Source organism: Ixodes scapularis, unplaced genomic scaffold (genome assembly GCF_016920785.2).
Source record: "Ixodes scapularis isolate PalLabHiFi unplaced genomic scaffold, ASM1692078v2 PGA_scaffold5__190_contigs__length_132052651, whole genome shotgun sequence".
In the NCBI taxonomy this organism is placed as follows: domain Eukaryota; kingdom Metazoa; phylum Arthropoda; class Arachnida; order Ixodida; family Ixodidae; genus Ixodes; species Ixodes scapularis.
Genome location: NW_024609880.1, coordinates 21,691,555 through 21,711,779, shown reverse-complemented (window position 1 = coordinate 21,711,779; position 20,225 = coordinate 21,691,555). Strand labels below are relative to the sequence as shown.

Below are 20,225 nucleotides of genomic sequence, written 5' to 3'. Positions count from 1 at the left end.
GGGGTGAGGAGAAGGCGGCAGTGAGGGAAGAAGGGTGGGAGTGGTCACACTGGCAGATTGTTAGGTACCACCGTACTATGGTCTGGGAACGTGGAGTAAGGGAGAAGGTTTCGTAGATTCTCTTCGTTCTTTTGATTCGGTTATGAAGAGTCCGAAAATCGTTGGCTCGGCTGGTGTTACTGCATCAGGCCCCGGGGGGGGGGGGGGGGGGGGGGGTTGTAGCTATTTTAGGCGCCCTCTTAGTTTTGTTTGTTCTCAACCTTCGAATGTCTGTGTTAATTTTTAGTGTGGCCGGGGTAAGGGTGCAAGTTCGGGTTTCAGCAGGAATCAAACAAGCTGAACTTCTTTTCCTTATAGTTTGGGGACAACTACAACTAAAGTTTTGGAAAGGGGTGAAAAGAAAATGAGCACTGTGGAGAAAGAAGGGGCATTTTGGGCAACTGCCGTTCTAAGAAATAGCCTCGACAGCATATGATTCCGACTGCGGTCATGTGCTACCTTAGTTAGCGACACACAAATGCGTGCACCGAAAAACATGCGGCAAATCGCGGATAAACTTGTCTACTTTTCGTATTAATAGCTGTAGTTATTTACAAAAAGTTTACAAACACTTAATACTGCAACAATCACAAACGATATTTGAGTATTTATACACCATCAAAGTTTTTTGAAAAAAGAAAAAAAGCAGTCCAAACAGTACAGAGGAAAAAAATATTATTAGAGCTGCTGTAAAACACGTTAAAATGTATGCGATGAATATAAAATAAACAAACAAGGTAAAATTAATTGTGATGATGACAAATGTGTACGGGTCATCTAAGCTTAATTCCAAAGGGTTTTAATGTCATCATTAGTATATTGACCTTGGGTTTATAGTAAATCTGCATATAGATTAGGTGTACCTGCACGCTGACACGGATGCTTACGAGGCGTGGTCGCGCATAACACACAGGAAATATAGTGCTTGCAAATTTACAACCAGTGCGTGCAAGCTAATACATTCCAGTGACACTTTGGTGAGCAATCAAAACACCGGTCAAAAACATAATAACTGGAGCTGGATGAGGCCACGAGGCATTTGTTCGAGAAAGTACATGCACATAAAAAAAAAAAAAGATGTTTTATAAAACAGAATATTTTTTCCTCCATTCTTAAACGTTAGCGGAAGTCTAATAAAACCATTCTTAAAAAAAGAAATAAAAACTTTTAGTCGTTTTATGATCCCAATATTCTGGCTGTCTGCAAGCCTTTTTAATCTGACGGCATGATTTTTGGTTGGTTTATTTTTAGAGTGCACAAGGACTAGCGACACGAATATTTGACCCATCGAAAGAAGAAACCAAACCCATGATAGGCGTATTCCCGATTTCAGTGGTATTTCAAAAAGTTTAGAAGCGACATTAAAAAAAAAAAAAAAAAAAAAAAAAGCTTTATTGTTGGCACCAGTACTTGCGGGACCATCGTACTGAAACTTCCTTTCCTCAGGTTAATACTGAATCTGCTAGGCAGCAGTAATATTTAAAATTTTATAATTACTCTGCCGCTCTCACCAGAAATGGCGCAATCATGTAACGAATAATTTGGACCGTGCGGCGCTTTATCGGGGTCATGATTCTCTGGTATTGCATTGATGAGCAAGCACGGTGCACATATTGCACATGAATGCTGCAACACCGTTCGGTTGCTACTGCCGGTCTCGAAGCCTCAGCACGACTTCCAAAGCTGCGTAGCACTCGTGGTCCATATCGGCCCAGCGCTGGTTCACGGCGACGTGCAAAACTCGGGATTACGGCATTCTCCCTAGGCATTGTTGGTAGTTAGTAGTTCTGCTCACCGAGGATGCCCAGTCTGAAGTTGATGGTGACCACCACGACGTTTCCGAGGGAGGCGAGAACGGTGCCGTCATAAGGGTTGCCAGAGTTCCACTCGTACGACTCGCCGTGGATGAACATCATCACCGGAAGTCGGACGGCGTCCCTGCCGACTGTGTGGGCCCGGCCATGTTGGGAAGAGCAGAAAGGGAAGGCGGGAGACAAAGGAGAGAACAAAACAAGTTATTAGTACTTTTCATCAGAGACTGGAACAAATTACGCTTTCACAGTGTAACCGATGGGAATGCCATTTTATTCACATACCACTGGAAAGAAGTTTTATATATATGGACCGTGACGAGGTTCTTCACTCCATCACTGTACGAGTCCGGTAAAGAGTTTACTTATTTTTTGTTTTCTATTCTCTCATCACGTTATCGGTCATTGCTAAATCGGTTTCAGTTCTGTTTCGCTTGTTCACGTTTGTTTTCCTTTATGTCCTTTCGTTTTCTTTGGGGTTTCATGAGATATGTGAAGCACTTGTTTTGAATCCAGCTTGTTTACTGCAACCTCCATATGCCCGTGAGGCAAATAAGATAATTTAGAAAAATCCTCGTTACGGGATTTAAGACATGTCGACCTAAATCTTGGCAAGCAAAAGAAATGAGATTGGGTTTCACGGGCGTAAAAACATTGAGTGCGCTTGCGAGCTGGTGGCAGTCGATCATAATCTGTAAATCTCGAGGCATTGGTGGGAACAAAAAGAGAAACGTTAGAGTCGAAAAAAGAAAGACATATGGGGTGAATGCTTTAGTTTAGTTTTAAAAGTTTTTTTTCTCTCTTCTAACCGAATTCGCAAGATTGCACTTCATGACTTCAGGATCGTTTTACTTATATCCCCTTAAATTCACAAGAAATATGATCTCCCTTGCTTCGTTCTTTACAGCTTTAGGTTTCCAGTTTCAGGAAAAATGACAAAAGTTTAGTGGGTATGATGACCTCTCCAGACCTTTTCCAAATTAACTTGAGCGGATCAAAACGATCAGTTTGAGAAACTATTAAGAGATATATATGTGCCGTAAAATTTATGGTGCTTTGTTTGTGCGTTTGTGCGTCGTAATTTAGTTACACTTATTAGGATGTAACAAGTTTCAATATAATTTCATTACAAAACAAATATAAGATTGCTCTGACCTCATAGGTCACATAAATAAATTATTTATTTTAATTATACACTCTCCATCGCCATAAATGTAAGAGTAGATTGAAAGCCATGCCGAATCGTGGTCGTTTTCATTACTAAAGTTTCGCCCTACGGCTGGTGTTGCTAATGAAAATATTAGCGCTAGTAAAGATATTTCCACGCGTAAAACCTTTTGGTAACGCCTAGTAACTAGGACGTACGAGTAAAAGCCGCTTTTCTACCACAAATATGCCCCAAGGATTTATGATTAGGGTCGCGTTGGCGCTGTTATCAGCCTTAGTGCGTATACCACGCTCTGTTGGCCCTTCAAAACAATAGGCATGCATGCGCTGGGTTGTGGAGGTTGCGCACTTGGTGAGAAAGGTGTCACGCTGGGCTGTGAAGTTACAGCTATTAGGATGGTGCAAACTGGACAGAAGTTCTGGGCTGCCGAGACAAGGAATCATTCTTAATAGTTTGAAAGCTCAGAGATGCAGCTCGTTGAAGGAACTACGATGCACTTGGCAGAAGCCCCCAAGTTCGGCTACTTAGCGATATTATTGAGACCATATGGGCAGGGCCGAATCCATGTTTCGAACTCTATAACTAAGCATATGAAGACGCGATGAAGCATGTCAAATTGAAGGAGAAAAATCAAAAAGTAAGACACGCGTTTAAAATTCTGAGATGCAAAGTATGGCCGTACCTTACCATGTTATTGAAACTCACAGCGAAGTTTAGGAAAATAATTTGAAGACAAGCTACGCAGACATGGTTAGCTAGAGATTGATGCTGCGCATGCCCAGTCATGGGGGCACACGCGTGACTCAACAATACGCGCTGGAGGGGAGTTAAGCGCGGTACTAACAGATATGTACATCTCTTAGAGCCCCGCGTCCCGTTCGGACGTCACCGCTCCGTTTTTACGTGTTCCGAAAGGCGTATCGAATGCTCAAATATTTCAACTTTCCCGGTTTCCCGTATCGTGACGTAAGCTCCCGTATTGAGGAAGTGGCCTAGCACGGAGCGCGCCCGGCGCGCTTTCTTCCCGCTCCAGCGTCCGAGATCACTCGATCTTCACGTGCTTGACGAAGGAACGCAGTCAACACGAACTGTGACACCTGGGTCGGAGAGAGCGCAATTGGCCGGGTGTTGCAGGCTTCTCGCATTGATTATTCTACGCTTCGTCGTAAATTTAGGTCGCTATTCGATCATGTTCGCGGTAGTTTCTGCGTGAGGACGCGAAAATTCGCCCGTTCAGGAGCCGACGAGCGTTCAATGTCCTCGTGCTTGGTCGAGCTTGTAGAAGGACTGGCCGTCGAGACCTGAGGAAGGTTTGTCAGCGTCGCTTTTTTTTTTCTTGGTTTGCGGTAGGCCTCTGACAAGTTTCGTCGCGAACTTGCGGTGATATAAACTTCCGTCGCGGTGGTTTCTGTGGGGCGTCGTGAAAATGCTGCGATCCCCACCATCGGTGCTACTCGCCGAGTCAGATGTTCGAGTGACGTCAACAACGTGCTCCGTCACCGGAATCCGTTTACTCCTCTGCTGGCCTTATTGAATGAAGGATGCCTACGAAAATGACGTCTTTGAAGCAGCATTTATTTATCCTTGAAACGAGGTGTTCACGCCAAGTTTCGTAGGTCCCGATAAGTCGCCTGGCAAATGAGGTAAGCGACGATTGCCACGTCCTACCTTTGTTGCACATGGAGGCTTCGTGGGACAAAGTTACAATCGTGCCCTGCCATCACCCTCGGCAACAAGAAGTAGAAACATTTTCGTCCCTCTTCTCCGTATGGTGCAAGTAGCACCGATACTTTTGCCGCCTCGCAACGACGATGCTCCGCTTGATTAAAACCGAACTTGGCGCCTGGAGCCGATCGACTTTTCCGATGCTGCCATGTTGGCCATGTCACGAGGCGGACGACGCGTTATTCCAGCCAAGCTGTATACCTCTACCAGCCAAGGAAATTTCTACGTCGTTGGCGTTATAAGCAACCAACACCGGGCGAACGATTGAAGGCAAAACAGCATATCTCCTTTGAAATCAGGCGTACCGCATACAGCTTAGTATCCGTTTCAATAAAGAAAACCACAAAACAAGCATCAAAACCACGTGATGGATGATAAGGCGCGTGTGAACAGCAGGAACACCCTCCCACGCGTTCCGGTACCGATTAGGTTTGCAGCTGCTTCGAAAGGGGTTGACGTCATTCGAAGCCCTCGTGTGAAGTGCGAACCGCATAAGGGATGATAACAGCGCCTTGCGCCGTGGTGACGGCAACTTGCGACGTGGGGAGTGACGTCACTGGCCTTTCATATATAGGAGAACCCGCCTATAGCACGTTTCAACTTACGTCCGGACGCAGAGGATGTTGCGAGCTATCCTAGCCAATCCCTTTCTGTGGACGTGGCCCGTGATACGCTTTCTGCGCGTCGCTGTGACCCCTTTCTAAGGTAACGTGAGACTCCCACTGCATCCGATTGGATCCGATGGCTCGTAACATCCGCTGCACTTAAACGTAAGATGAAACGGAGTATAGCAACTGATTTCATTGTTGCTGCAGCACCGCTATGAATAGGCCATGCACTGTTAGGACTCCCGAGGAGCAGCGTGAATACTAGGAGCGGCAAATGGAGAAGAAACAGCAATACATCCAGCGGCGGCGTGCTGCGACCGGCGTCGGCATTTCGTACACACTCTAAAAAAAAGGGGGTGTAGACGTTACACCCCTTGTCACATATACGACACCCCAAAACTTCAGTTGGATGTACAACGCACTGACGTTGTACCGACGCTACCAAATTTCATGAGCGGCTTTATAGCCGAGTTGTACAACTCATTAAAATAGTTAATGTAAGTGTGAATGATTGCAAAAAAGTTATTGGGGTTTTCTAGGCTCAACTGCAAAACCTGTGTGTTTTTTTCTAGTAGACTTTGGTACGTACTTTTGCTGCTTAATATGTTATATCTCACCGTTCTCAAGCACCTTTCAAAAGTTGGGCCAGTCAGTACGCCGTCAGCGCGCTGTACGTCGAACTGAAGTTTTGGGGTATCATATATGTGACAAGGGGTGTAACGTCTACACCCCCTTTTTTTTAGAGTGCAGTACAGTAGGAAGTCGTTGCAGGTGATACCACAGCTTCGCTGACTAACTACCTTCACAGCGCGGATTGAAGCCCCAACTTTCTTTTTCTCGGCAGCGGAAAAACTTTTAGCGGACGCACTACACCCGTCACCAAAAAAACCTCACACAGCGTCCGCCGATGCCGTTCAGCCTATTCTGACTACGCCTTTTAGGACGGCCGTCCGAACCGAAAGGTAAAATTTAGTGCGTGCGCCGCAAGGCGTATTTCTTACGTGTTCCAGCGCACTTAATTTAAATTGTTTGTTTGAACTGCTCTTTAGCGGTCAGGCTGACAGCGTGCGTGCGAGATGCTAATAAAATTCCCGAGTAGCTCCGGGCCTTTTTTATGCAGCGAAGTATACGGCGCAAGTCGAGTTCCACAGCCTTCAATGACGGCGTGGGACAGATTATAATTTCCTGTTAAGGTACATCAAAAACACTTTTCCTTTATATGCTTTATAACGTGTAGTCCTTCATTTAAAGACGCCATTTCTGAGACAATGTCCTGTGTTCATTGAAAAAAAAAAAGAAAAAGAAAACATGAGCAATTTGTTTTAGAAGGCTTTGTCACAAACCAACCAGAATTCTCCCAGAATGTATCGCATTGTTTCAGCGAAGGATAAAAAAAAAAACCCTAAAAATAAGGAGGTCGATATAAAAAGAAACTCATTCCTCGAACAAACTGCCAGCCACGGCGGGCGTCAAGGATTGCGAAAACTGACTAATCAATTAAATAGTTAACTAACATCGAAGGATTAAGTTTTAGTTAGTAAATATGCACATATGATTTCGGTTAGAATCTTGCTGAACATCATCGAATACCACGATGTCGACTCATTGTAGGACCATATAAGGCAGTTGCTGCATTTTACCGCAATCTGAAAAACCAAGAAGACCGCTTAATTGGGACGCATTACTACTTTTAGGTTTCGTTTTTTTTTTTTTTTTTTTTTTTTATTGCAGCTTATTGTTTCGCCAGTGGTCTTGCTCCCCAGTGGCCGAGACGCGGAACACACGCGCTCCATACTTCTATCCATCCTACGAGGGTGGCGATGCGGTTCTTCACGCCTCAGACACCGGACGATAGCGTGCGCAAAGGCGCGCTTCGATAGGAAACTTATATCTAGAAATGCGTCCAAATTGGGCGTTTATACAGAATACCATACAATGCTGCCCCTACCCAATATATTTATAAAATTATTTTCTTTTGTGGTTTTGATGCTGCTTGGCATATGTTTCTCTGGAACATTTGCTTATTTTACTCATTAAAATGTTAAAGAGCATTTTTAGTTAAATATATAAGTTATAAAGTATGCCTTCTGCAGTTCATTATGTCCGCAGTGGCTGGCAGTGTGTTCCAGGAAAAAAGTTAATTCGTTTCTTAACCAAACTGTTTTTAGGGATCTTTGAGCACTTTCGTTGAATCATCTGTTATAAAAAAAACTTCAGGATTCCCTAATTAGGTCTTTTGGTCAGTTGTCGGCACACGCCTCTGTAAAGCATTTTTTTGTTGTTCCGCATTTCGGGGAGTGTTGTAAGAATTGTTTAGAGAGCGACGCCGAGTATTCATCGAGGGTTCTTGTCGAGTTGGCGTCGGAACTCACCGACAACGACGGTATCGACGACGTTTTTCTTGTCGCCGTGAACGTCAACGACATGGCAGCATTAGTACAAAGCGATACTGAGCTGCGCTCTTTCATGTAGCGCTCGAAGTCCAAGGTAATACAATTTCACGAGTATACGAACAAAACCCTGACAACATTTGTCGTTCATTGATGTATACTCTACAAAGAAAACTTTGACGAGAACAACTCAATATTACTGTTGGTTATCCCTCCGCCCCCCCCCCCCCCCCCCCCCCCCCCAGTCTTCGAGCGGAAGTGCTCCAAGCCTGTCATGACGACCCGACAGCTGGACGCCTGGGATGCAGCAGAACACTTGTAATAATTAGCGAAAAGTAATGCAGTCCCAAACTCTCGAAGATAGCTCATCTTTACGTTAAAACGTGTCACCAGTGTCAACGACGCAAGAAACAAGCACCGAAACCAACAGGGCTCTTGCCAACCAATTGCACCTCCCCTTCTCCAACTGCACCTTTCCAGCACATCGCAATGCATTTGCATGGTCCCTTCCCGTCGTCATCGATGGGAAACCGCTGGTTAATCGCCGCTAGCTATTATTTCACGCGGTACGCCACAATCAGAGCCATTCCGTCAGGGACTTCTCTTGAAGTTGCCGAGTTTTTCGTTGATTACGTTGTCCTCCGGGACGGTGCTCCGAAAGTGCTGATTACAGATCGAGGGTTGTAATTCTTGACGCAAGTGATGCAAGATATTCTCTGAGTCAGCCACACGAGCCACCGTCGAACTACTGCGTACCACCCGCAGACAAACGGTCTGACGGAGCGGCTGAACAAGCCCATCGCCGACATGATCTCGATGTACGTCGTCATAGAGCAAAAAACGTAGGAGGAAATTTTGCCGTATGTCACGTTCGTCTACAAAAATGCGGTCCTAGAAACTACAGGGGTCACACCATTCCAGCTGGTGTATGGTCGCAAAGTAACGGCAATGATAAAAGCAATGATGCCCCACGATCTTGATGACGACGACAGCGGCGACTCTCAGATAGTCCCTCAACACGTAGGGGAAGAGCGGCAGCTCGCCAGTCTCCGGTTTCAAGAACAGCAACGCGTCGATGCTCATCAGTACAACCTTCGTTGTGACTACGTTCACTTAAAGCCCACAGACCGTTTGTGCGTGCGGATACCGATATGACGAAGGGCACTCAGCTAGAAGCTCCTAAAGCATTACTTTGGGAGCTACATAGTACTTCGCCGCCTTTATGAGCTCAACTACGAGGTGGTACCCGACGGAGCACAATCATCCTCACGACACCGACCGCGACCCAAGGTGGTTGACGTCGTTCAACCCAAGCCTTTCTACACTCGACGGGACTGTGTATTTTTTTGCGTTCCCATTGTCTTTTCAGTTTACCGTTATTTTTGACTTACCTAGCCTTGTTTCGTGTTCCATCGGGGTGATGCACTTTTATAGGGGGGAGTAATGCCGCTTGCATGACCATGGAGGAACACAGTACTTCTAGAAGATTCGTGTTTATTCTTAAACCGAGTGTAGATCGTAAGGAGGCCGGAGTGACCTTGACAAGTCAGTCTCGCATTAGGTCGTTCCCGAACATTCTAGGCAGAACCTTCGAGAAGCAGAGTTTTGTTGATAAGGTGCCGAGCGCAATATTGCCGATTCATTTATTGATTCACTGATCCACTCTCGAGAAATCCAGCTGTCACGCAGACGCACCGTCGCTTCCTACTGCCGCCGTCGACGCTCGCTTCTGCGTTCTCCACGTGTATTCTTCATTTTTTGTTACTGGCACAGCTTTGCCGATTGAATCCTTGTTTTCAATTCCTTATTTATAGTTTCGTCGTCTTCATCAGTGACAATATGTAAGACTGATTCGTGTGAAGAGGGAATTAAGATGAGCTAGAAATAAAATAAGTGCTAGTGATATGTGATGTGATGCACTTATCAGCATCCCATTACAAAGTGATGGGATGCGAATAAACAGCGATGGGTCCAGTAGGTCTCACAGCTGCACTGAACCATCCATCCATCCATCCAAGAATCTATCCATCCATCCCACCATCTATCCACCCACCCACCCACCTACTCACCCACCCGTCCGTCCGTTATATCTCAAAATATGAGATGGGGATACATTTTATAAAATATGCTAATACAAAACACTTTCCTGTGCCCTTCAAGTGCGGGTGATTATAACCATTTCTTCATTAAAGGTGTTATGAAACGATTTCGGGTTGGAATGTTCATGACTTCGCATAGGCGTGCTGGTCCTAGTCCAGCCCATGTATACTCGCACAGACCACCACTGATTCAGAAGCTTCTTTGTCGCGGTGAAATTGTGAGGATAAGAGGGGACTATTTATTTGTCTTGCCTTCGCAAAACTGGATGACGTAATTGTGGGATCTAACCCACACGCCTGACGACAGTCGAGCGCGGCTCATGAATTGGATACGAGAACTGCGCGAGCACTCGACTTTGGCTCGTAACAATCAATGCGTTAGTGGATACTCGAGTAGTGGCGAGTCCGACCGTTGCGGTAATGAAGATGGCTGAACTCTAACGATGCCTGAAGCTCAACACGCGTGGCTATAATTAATGTCGGCGGCATAGGATAGGCATCAGGCAACCTGGCTGCTTGTTCTGGCTCCGAGTTTAGGGCATGAACGATGCTCATATTTTAAATATTTTTTCGCCGATTCCCATTTTTTTAAAAGAAAACTAAGAAAAGTGTCTTCAGTTGTTAACGTTATGGAATGATTTTTGGTAGTATTTTTTGAAAGCAGAAAAATCTTGTCATGGCTCCTTCATTTTGAAGCTGCTAGCGCCGACAAAGATCAAACACCCGCGGTGTGATAAGAAATGGAAAGTTACTTAACACAACAGGTAACTACGAGACTTTGGAAAGAAGCGCGGGGTCACGCAAAACCGTTTATAAAGTTGGGATGCAACAAATGAGGCGTATTGGCACAAACACAATGTCGCTGCCGCCGCGAAGAGGTGGTTACAATGACTATCGATTAAACCGGCGTTCGGGGCACCACCCTTTTTTAGAAAGTTCATCCGGGAGGAAAAGCCTGGAGCGCGGACGGTCGACCGGAAAGAACTTCCGGTCGGCACTTCCGTTTCCGACCGACACTTTGTGTGCCGCTTCCCCCAATCCATTTCCTATTGGAGCAACCACTGCCGGACATGCAAATCGGTGGGCAGCCGATTACTTCCGGTCGCGTCGCCAGCACCCACCGGAAGTTGGTTCCGTTCCCTGGTCGACTTTGTGTGTGTACCGGAACTCGGAGTAACTTGTGACTGCGGCGCCTATAGTCAGTGTGTCGCTATCTTAGGACGTGTTGGAATTCTGTGTGGGGACTTTCGAAGCGGGGTTTGCCTTTCCGTTTTTTCTGGCGAGCATCGACGTTATTGTTCTTCAGATTTTCTCTCTTTACTTTCACGTGTTAACGTGAATGGGTATCCGTACATTCTCAGTTTAAATAAAGCTAGATAGTTCTGAAACTCCTAATTTCAGACGTGTTACCCGTCACCTGTTGTTAAAACTACAGGACCGTTAGATTTTAACGTATTACTCGTTCTTGTACCGGTATCCGCCCGCTCTATCCTTCTCCGCGTGAAAGCGTAACTGCAATGTGTGTCTGGCCACACATCTCCCAACAAATACAGAATATTTTGTACACTCAAGGCACAAACGTTTTATATGAACTCTGCTACTAGAATGTCGTGAAGGAGGCACAAAAGGAGCTGCATATTTAACGGTTCCTGGACGAAAAGTTGACTTTCGACACCATTTGAAGGCTAGCGTGAAAGGCGCGAGAAATATCAAGCGTCCGTCCATCTTTCAGAAATTTTCAGGCTTGAATACCTAGCATGTGTTTGCCTTGACACAATTGTGTGTACCGCGCCTTGGCCCTCAGGTCTATCACACCTTTCTGACAAGTATATTTTATGGACGAAAATCTTTGTGGGTTTATACTTGTGTGATAAAGATATATGTATATGTGTCATGGTTCTAGATCAGAATACAGTCATCAATAGATGAATATGGGAGGCGCACGAGATTAAAATTTACTTTGCGTGCTCAACGTGATCTGTTTCGGTTCAGTCAGTCAGCTTAATTTTCTTTCCGCTCGTCACTATGTGCTTTTTTTTCATGTGTTTTGTAAGCGTTGAAGTACTTGTTTTTTGTGTTTGACGTAATGACTCTGCGCGTACTTACGTATGTTCATGCACGTGCTGGTTGCGTTGCTTGGCGATAACGTTTACGCTCGTGCCCACTTATAAAACCACCTGATTTGAAATGAGTTATTCAGAGTCGAAACGAGATCACGGCCAAGTACCGTAAACCCAACCGACAGTGCAGCGCACTACTGCAAAAGTACACTCACAGAGCACACTCATACCATACACTTTTGCAGTAGTGCGGTGTAGTGTGTGTTAATATGAGCAACCAACTTGCCCAAGCAGCTTACGTAAACACAACCTTTTATAAACTCGGCTATGGCCTAGCCCAGGGGTCGGAAACCGGCGGCCCGCTTAAAATTAATTGTACGGACCCCGGTACCCACCAAAAAATGAATCCCCCACTCCCCCCCCCCCCCCCCCCCTCAAGCACAAGGACAAGAGGTATGTTTGGTAGCGAAATAATTTGTTAGGTTTTCCGCCGGCCTTCCTGAATTAAAGTTTTTAAGTCAACGAAATCTTGTAGCTGCCTTGAACGAAGTGTTCACTACAGCCTGTATATATCTGCGAACATGCTTTTTAAAGGTGAAGACTGTGAAGTCAAGCGTGATTATGGCGAATGACAGATGAGCACCTCTGAAATGTTTTCCCGTCTCTTGATTAAGCGTTTAAACGGGAATGCTTGCATCTGTGCAAGCGATATTGAAAACCAAACTTCTTACTGAAAGGACACTCGAGGAATCTTACTTTACGTATGCCTGAGTCAAGACAATATCTTGGCGTATCACATTTAGGACGGGACGGCTCTTTTTAATTTCTCATTGCTTTGAGTTGACCCCCCCCCCCCCCCCCCCCAATCCTCCCCACCTCTTTTTTTTTTTTTTTTTTCATTCTCCGCTTCTTCATTTGGCCCGATCCGTCTCCCCATTGTAGCGAACTCGGCCTCTGCAAGACATGGTTGCCGAACCCTGGTATACTTAATAGATGCAGCTTTTCAAACGTTTTTATTCTGCTTAATCGGAACACTAAATTGGGAAATGAGAGTGATATTCGTTCTTTTCTAGGCCCAGTAAACGATCATGAAATGTTCATGTGCATATACGAAACAGCTTAAAGTAGACATGTCATTTGGTTCCCAATTTTCGTCAGTCATCTCTTTTCCTGCAATGTCTTAAAGTTATCTATCACTTTTTCTCACCTCCTCCCTCCTCTTTCTGCTGCTCGCCATAAGCTATGAAGATTCATCCATGGCATTCCTAAGCGGTTTTACGTAACAGTCCACTTTGCGTACCAGTACCTATTCTTTACCAGGATTTATTGGCACACAAAATATTACACCGAAACATAATGTTTAGTTGCATCCATTCTAGCGGCTTTCTTTTCCTGTTTCTCTCGGGGAAGAGAAGTTGATTGCAGAAGCCAGGCTATGCGGAGACCAAGTCGTCTGATTCTTGCGTAGGAGTGGCGGTAATGTCAGAACGACGCTGAGCTCTTATTGGCTGATTGAATAAAGTAGCGGGTAGACATCAAAGAATCTAGCATTGAGGTCTACCCAGTATTTGTTTTCAATCAGCCAATAGGACCTCGGCGTCGTTCTGACGTCACCGCCACTCCTACGCAAGAGGCAGACAGCTTGCCCTCCGCATTGCTTGCACGCATCGCCATCATTCAGTTTACGGCGAAATGAATGAGTTTTATTGCGTTGACACTGGTAAGCGCGCTCAGTTTTCAACCGGGTAGAACCGTTTTTGGGCCCACAATTTTTATTTTAGTCTGGGAACTTAGGGTTTCAAAAAAGCCAGAAGAAGGCAAACTAAAACCAAACATGACTTGGTTCTCGGTGGATGAAGAACGCGGGCAGCTGCGATATTTGGTGTGTATTACAGGACCCATTGATCATGATATACATGCTCAATGTGTGTGTGTGTACGTGTTAATTCATTGAGCAAGTACTCTTTAAACGCACATTACGGCGTCGGGTTTTCCCGTGGCTTCGTCTGTGTGAGAAACGTACAGATTGGAATTGCTGTGGCCTAATGCACTAAAGACTAATCAATTAAAAAAAAAAAACAAAAAAAAAACTGCGATTACTGGTAAATGGAACATGCTCGGGGCTGGCCTCTCACATCTGGATTCCAACTGGGGTTCGTCCTGGGACCGCATCTTCTTCTCGTTTTCAATGATGTTATTTCCCCTGGAGCCCAATCTGTAATATGTCTGTTCGCGGACGATTGTGTATTATAAAATAGAGTTTCTGGTGAAACGGATTCCGCATATCTTGTGAGTTACCTCAGAGGCAGTATGAAGTGATGTACTAGTAATCGAATGTACTTGAATGTTAGTAAGTGCGTTCACATAAGCTTCCCGCCAAAACAAAGATTTTAAACACTTTTTTTATTACCAATTTAGAGTGCAATTAATCATGAGTGAAAGTGTGCCGCAAGAATTTTCACTTGATTTAATATCAACTGTGCCCCCCGAAATATTGACCAAGAGGCCCTGCTTTTGTTTTCTTAATAAATTAAAAAAATATTAAAAATTAAACAATAAAGAATAAACAATAAATAATAAAGGTCGTAACTCGCCAAACAAGTGCCATAGTTACGCGTCACTTCTGGTAGTTTTGCTGGCATCTGGCATGTTTGGGCCTAAATATTCACACAAGTGCCAAGATGCCACTTATGTTTGTTTGTCTTTTTAGGCAACATTGGGCCTAATTTCTCGAGCAAAATCCCGTTTTTTCTTAACAGCTAATTCTGTGGTTCATTCGTAGAATATTTGCTTCAGATCTGACTCTTTGGCAATTATCGAACAAGTCAAATAAAAGTCATAGGAATGCCAAAACGCCAATGAAAACTAGTTCTGGTACTACCTAAAGGCTTAGAGCAAAATCGCGTTGGGCCCAAGTTAGGTCTGTAGGATTGCCGAGCTTGTGCCTAGTTAAGCGCGCTATCGTCAGGTACATGGCGCTTTATCATTCATCTCGGACAATCGGCTGCCAGCTGTCGAATCGCGCACTCAAGTGTAGAGCGAAATCTTTAAATATGCAATCATTGAAGGTCACCAGTTTTTAGCAAGGATAAAAAAAAATAGTAATAGAAATAACAGGGAATAAACAGTAACAGGGAGAGTTGCAGCTCTTTAGGACTATCATGAAATGAGCCGATTATTGAGAACTCACGCAGAAGTGTGCGTTAAGTGTTTGCCTCAGTCGAATCTACTTACGTGGTTATAATAGATTAATGAAGCAGTGTTATTTGTTTCGACACATCTTCGTGACTAAACAACGATCTACGTTAGGCTTAACGTAGAATTAGTAGTTTTTTATTCAAACTTTTTTGAGGGTACTTGGATCACGTCTGTGGGCAGAATCCCAGCCTTCCTAGAAACGTTGCGAAGAATTGTGAAGAAACGTTCATTTCTTCGCAATTCCCGCGGATATGAAGGGTCGACGTTGAGCGTGAAGACGCCTAACTGCGGCCCAGGAAGAGGGAAATGGACGAGGAGCAGCGACCAGGCAGTTCATGCGACACATCTTGTTCCGGTGACGGTGATGTATAGTGGCCCACGTTCCTTTCCGCGCCATGGAGGAGGCATCCGGATGCCAGATTAGAGAGTCACATTTTTCCCTGCCGAGCGAGCTCTCCGCATAATTAATTCTCTATTGTTCCGCGGATCCGCGGCCGCTGAAAGGGGAGCGGTCGGCCTCAAGAGAAAGGCGCGAGCTGTCGCCGCGCGGGGCAGCTCCTGTGCCGTTGGAAGCCCCAATCGCCGCGCCCGTTGTCTCCTGGGCGGTCGGTAGCGCAGCCGGTGCCGGTCGCTGTACTTTATTTCCGAAAAAAGGCGGAAATTCGCGTCGCTGCACGGGTGCGATTCGACGCGCCGTGGAGTCACGCCGTTCTTATCGCTTTCCCACAACGTGACACGGGAAGCGAAGAGACTGCGTCTCTCGGAGGCAGATAGGTCGGGATAGTGTGCGTTGCCCTGCTTGCAGTCAACAGCTTTGGAAAAAGTTTCTTAAAATGGGCGGTTACTCGATGATTTTCAAAAGACCCTTTGTATAAATCAAACCAAGCCGGCTGACGCGAGAATTTCTCTGTGAGCTGCCGGTGAGCAACGACAAGCACGATTTAAGGCGACGCACCTTTTCAGCGCAATGGCAGCAGTACCTGTGCTCTGTTCATTCCTATATATGTTGACAGTGCGGTGGAAGCTACGTGCTCGTTGAACCAGTGATATGTCTGTCTGTCACCAGGTGATCAGGCTACCGCCCATACCCATGCGCAGATGGTGGGGTCAAAGGACGAAAGAGAGGTGTTGATTGGTTCGGTGAGTACGCGGCTTCTAAAACAGACACTGTCAGCTTAGGGGTGAGCGGAGTGAAGGGGAAGGCGCACGACCTTAATCAGGAGCTCGGCCAAAACTCTCAATAACAAGGCCGTAGTTATGAGTTTTTGTTCGTCACTGCCGGAGGCCAGCGCGGGTCACAAATCGTACACGAGTGCTGCGTTCGACTGGGAGACGCGTGCTCGCTCAATAGATAAGAATAAGCCGAACACTCAGACACGTCCAACTGGTGATCGCGCTATGCACTTCTGGTGGCGCAGAAAATCTAGCATCGCGGCATTGCTATTTGTGATGTTTTGGTCGGGCTCCACGCGGATGCAGCAGTTTTCGAGAGCAGCCAAAGTAACCAAAAGTCGCCCATCCAGCAGTTGGCTTCAGCTGGAAGGACGACAAATATATGGTGTCCCAAGGCACAAGGCGTGATCTAAAATAAACCGTAAAAATCGACCCCTGCACGTAGCGATCTGAACTTTTCGTCAAAGGTGCATTTAACAGGTCGTTTTTTATGTTGTAAAATTACAAAGAGTAGCTTTCTTTCTGTAAAAAAAGGGCCAAAAAACTTGCCAGGCTCAACAGGGGACAGCGACGCAAACAACCGAATCATTTTGCGGGGTGTGTTTGGCGCGCGTTTTGAAAGATGCCGTCGGGAGCAGCGTGCGAATTAGTCCCAAGGCGTAGCCGACCAGCGAAAGAAAGCAGACGACGCGCAGATGAAATTCGTTGGCAGCAAAAGCGCCGTCGTTGTGCAAACGCGTATTTTTTTACTATAAGATTGTATTGTCCGGATTTATTTACAAAAATATTGAGTTCATTTTAATGAACCACAGTACCCGCGATCACTCTCGATCAAAAGGTAGTGCCATCTATCAATACGAGTGCAAAACACGCCCCGCAACTCGCCTTGGTCGTCTGCGTCGCCGCCCCCCGTTGACCCTGGCAAGTGTTTTGGCCCTATTGTTTTACATAAAGGAAGCGACGCTTAGTAGTTTTACAATAAAAGAAACGACCTGTGTAATACACCTTTGACTACCAGGTTTAGATTGCTACGTGCGGGCGTCGATTATTACGGTCCATTTCAGATCAAGCCTGGTGACTTGAGGCACCCTACACACCACCTGTGTGTGAGAGCGTTCGGCTTGCACATGTTTCTTAGGTGCAGCACCGACTAGGCATATACCTCGGCCGAACGGTCACACAGGAGTCGTGATCAAGCTGTGGCTCGTATTCAATTGTCAGAGAGGACGTAGAAAAGCCAGTGCAGGCGCCCTATTATGGCGTTTAAATTTTTACTCGAGCTTAAAATGAGCTCACCTCTCGCGCTCCAGAAATAGGGCTTTTTGCTGCCGACTAATTAGTCGCGCTTCCCTTTTAAGATGATAGGTAATACAATGTCAGCTTACTCCAGGTGGCGTAATGCCGCTCCTCTGCCCTAGACCTGTCGTGTCGAAGATTGAAATAATATACTTTTCCATTTCGTGAGAGGCAGTTTGCGATGGCCTGCAACGCTGCGCTGTTTTCCGCGGTTATATCGCTTTGTTTCTGCCCGGTTTCGGCTACCAGAATTTGCCGGCCATGAGAAAAAGTGTTTCGTGCCACGCCTAAACGCGGGCAATAGAACCTCCACGGAGAAGTCCCGTTTTGCTGCTTCCTGAGAGTAGGACCCCCTGAAGGTATGGGGCTACTGTGTCATGCCATCCCGAGCTAAAGTTCCTGCTGCAGCTGACAGACTTCATCTGCGATAAACGTTTTGAGTCAAGGTTTGTCAACAAACCGAGGGAAGCAGTCTAGAGGGGCCATGTTCTTATAAGGAAGCCACGAAAAGCCGCTCAGGCGAAAGACGCAGTGCCAACAAATTTTCCCATCTTCCCCAGCTACAAGAAGAAAAAAAAGCCTTTTTTTTTGTAAAAATAATAAACGCGTTTTGATTGAGAACGCCTTTAGTCACCTTCACTCTAAACGACACCCAGTCTCACACATTACACGCCGCACCGAACGGATTTTCCGCGCACTGCCGCTTGAGCTGTCTGACGGGCGCTGCCTGATGCCAACTGGGTTCATGTCGCGGCTGGGCCCGGTGCTCTCGTTCGGCAGCCGCGGCCCTTCCTCCCCCCCCCCCCCCCCTCTTTATAATACCGCGCTGGCCAAATTCGCTCCTGCAGAGCTTTGATGATATGCAAAGTGCGCTTGCAAGCAAGCGCATAGTGCTGCCGGTTTGAAAACAATATTAGTTCTGCTTAAAGATTATCAATAAAATTACGAAATTAAAACTAGTCCTGTTATTGTTATGCACGCTAAATGCTTATCTTGAATGTGATCAAGAGGTCACGTTCTTTTTGGTACCTTAATTTTAGCATTTATGGTTTGGGTTATCTTGTTGGCACGACATGTTAGGAGTGCTTTGAATCGTATTTAAATTTTTTAAGGAGGGATGGGGCGTTTTTTTTAAAGCATACGCTACCTTAACCATCACCCTCCGCACTGAAAGGCTATTGTAGAGAACTCAAACTTTACAGTTCCAACCTGAATCCAACTTACCTGTGTAAGCTGGTCAGACAATACGTATGCGCTCCTTTCGTTCAGCACGGTAACATTTGGTTTATAGTTACAGTTTTTTTTTCTTGGAAGACACAGAAGCTAATAAAGTGGACATATCAATGGTTTTTAGCACAGAATGGGGTAACCACTATGAATATTAAAAGCCCTTGGGGACTGGAAAAATGGGAGCGTTTAGAAGTAATTTTAATACTTCCACAAGTAAGTATATTACTATTGTGGGGACCACTTACCGTATTTACTCGAGTAATAGCCTTACTGCATATGACGAAAGCCTACTGTATATGACGAAAGCCTGAGGGTTTGCTTTTCCGCGGAGCACGCAGATTCCCATTCACCGCGTTCGACAGCATGATTCCAGCTGTTTACAGGACAGAGATAACGTCTTCGTGCCAAGACACCATCTGTGAAGAGTGCATTGGTATGGAGAGTCGTGTTCTCGATCTGGCTATTCGCTATGTTATTTATGCGCAACGCAATGATTGGCTGTATATGTGTTCTGCAGCAACGTAGACGCAAGGGCCTTGTTCATTATTAGTGCGGCTATTACTCGAGTGAATACGGTAATTAAAGTGATCATATTACTTTGATTACTTGTAACGAGTAACGTACAAGACTCTTGAGCGTAAAAAATGCGCGCCCTATTCTGCTGTCTTCTCAGGCAGGCCGCTTTCGGATTTCTTTTTCTTCGTTCCGGCATGGCGGATGCTAGAGAGTATAAATGCACAAAATATTAGCACCAGGCCCAATTTAGATATCAAAATTTCAACGACTATCACATATTTTGAGGAAGAACAACAAATATCTGATTGGAATGTCTCAGCCGAAGAAAATACTTCAATATGTTTTTCTGGAGCATAGAGCGTTAATTTGCTGACTGTCGCTTGATGTCCACCGCGGTGTAAAACTTGATAATGAAATGCTCTTTTTTTATTTCCGGTATTGCTTTGAAAGCATAATTTATTTACTTTTAGAAGAAACACCCGGTATGTACTAGGCGTTTAGTCAGCGCCTGAACATAATGAAAAAAGTGCATCTGAAATGAAGAAGTGATTACTTCGAGAAAACGATATCGACCGCAGAGGATGTCAGGTAACCAGTCTAAAATAATGTTTATCAAATGAATTAGCCATAATGCAATATTATGGGTCATTTTTATGAAAAAGCTCGTGTTCTTAGGCTACCCAACTCAAGTTTCCAAAGTTATTTTTATATAAATCGGCAACTACTTTCACTCACTTACAATATACAAACTGTACTCAAGAACCGATCCTGTGCTGATTCCTTTTATTTCTTTTCATATCAGGTCCTGCCAATGAACAAGAAAAAAATAAGCCACGAAAGTGACGCATAAATAGGGTTAGAAAACTTCACAATACATTGCCATCAATTTTCTACCGTTGAAGGTATCGACTC

At 45.3% G+C, this 20,225-nt stretch overlaps 1 protein-coding gene across 1 annotated transcript in view; it reads right to left on the bottom strand.

Annotated features, from left to right (window-relative positions):
* The window catches only part of LOC8040819 (neuroligin-4, Y-linked), a 245,611-nt gene extending 243,632 nt beyond the window's left edge, over window positions 1-1,979 (bottom strand). The window contains exon 1 of the mRNA XM_040214702.1: window positions 1,835-1,979. Within this exon, the coding sequence (XP_040070636.1) occupies window positions 1,835-1,955 (121 nt within the window). The 5' untranslated portion in view covers window positions 1,956-1,979. The remainder of the gene's footprint in view (window positions 1-1,834) is intronic.
* Window positions 1,980-20,225: the final 18,246 nt, after the last annotated feature.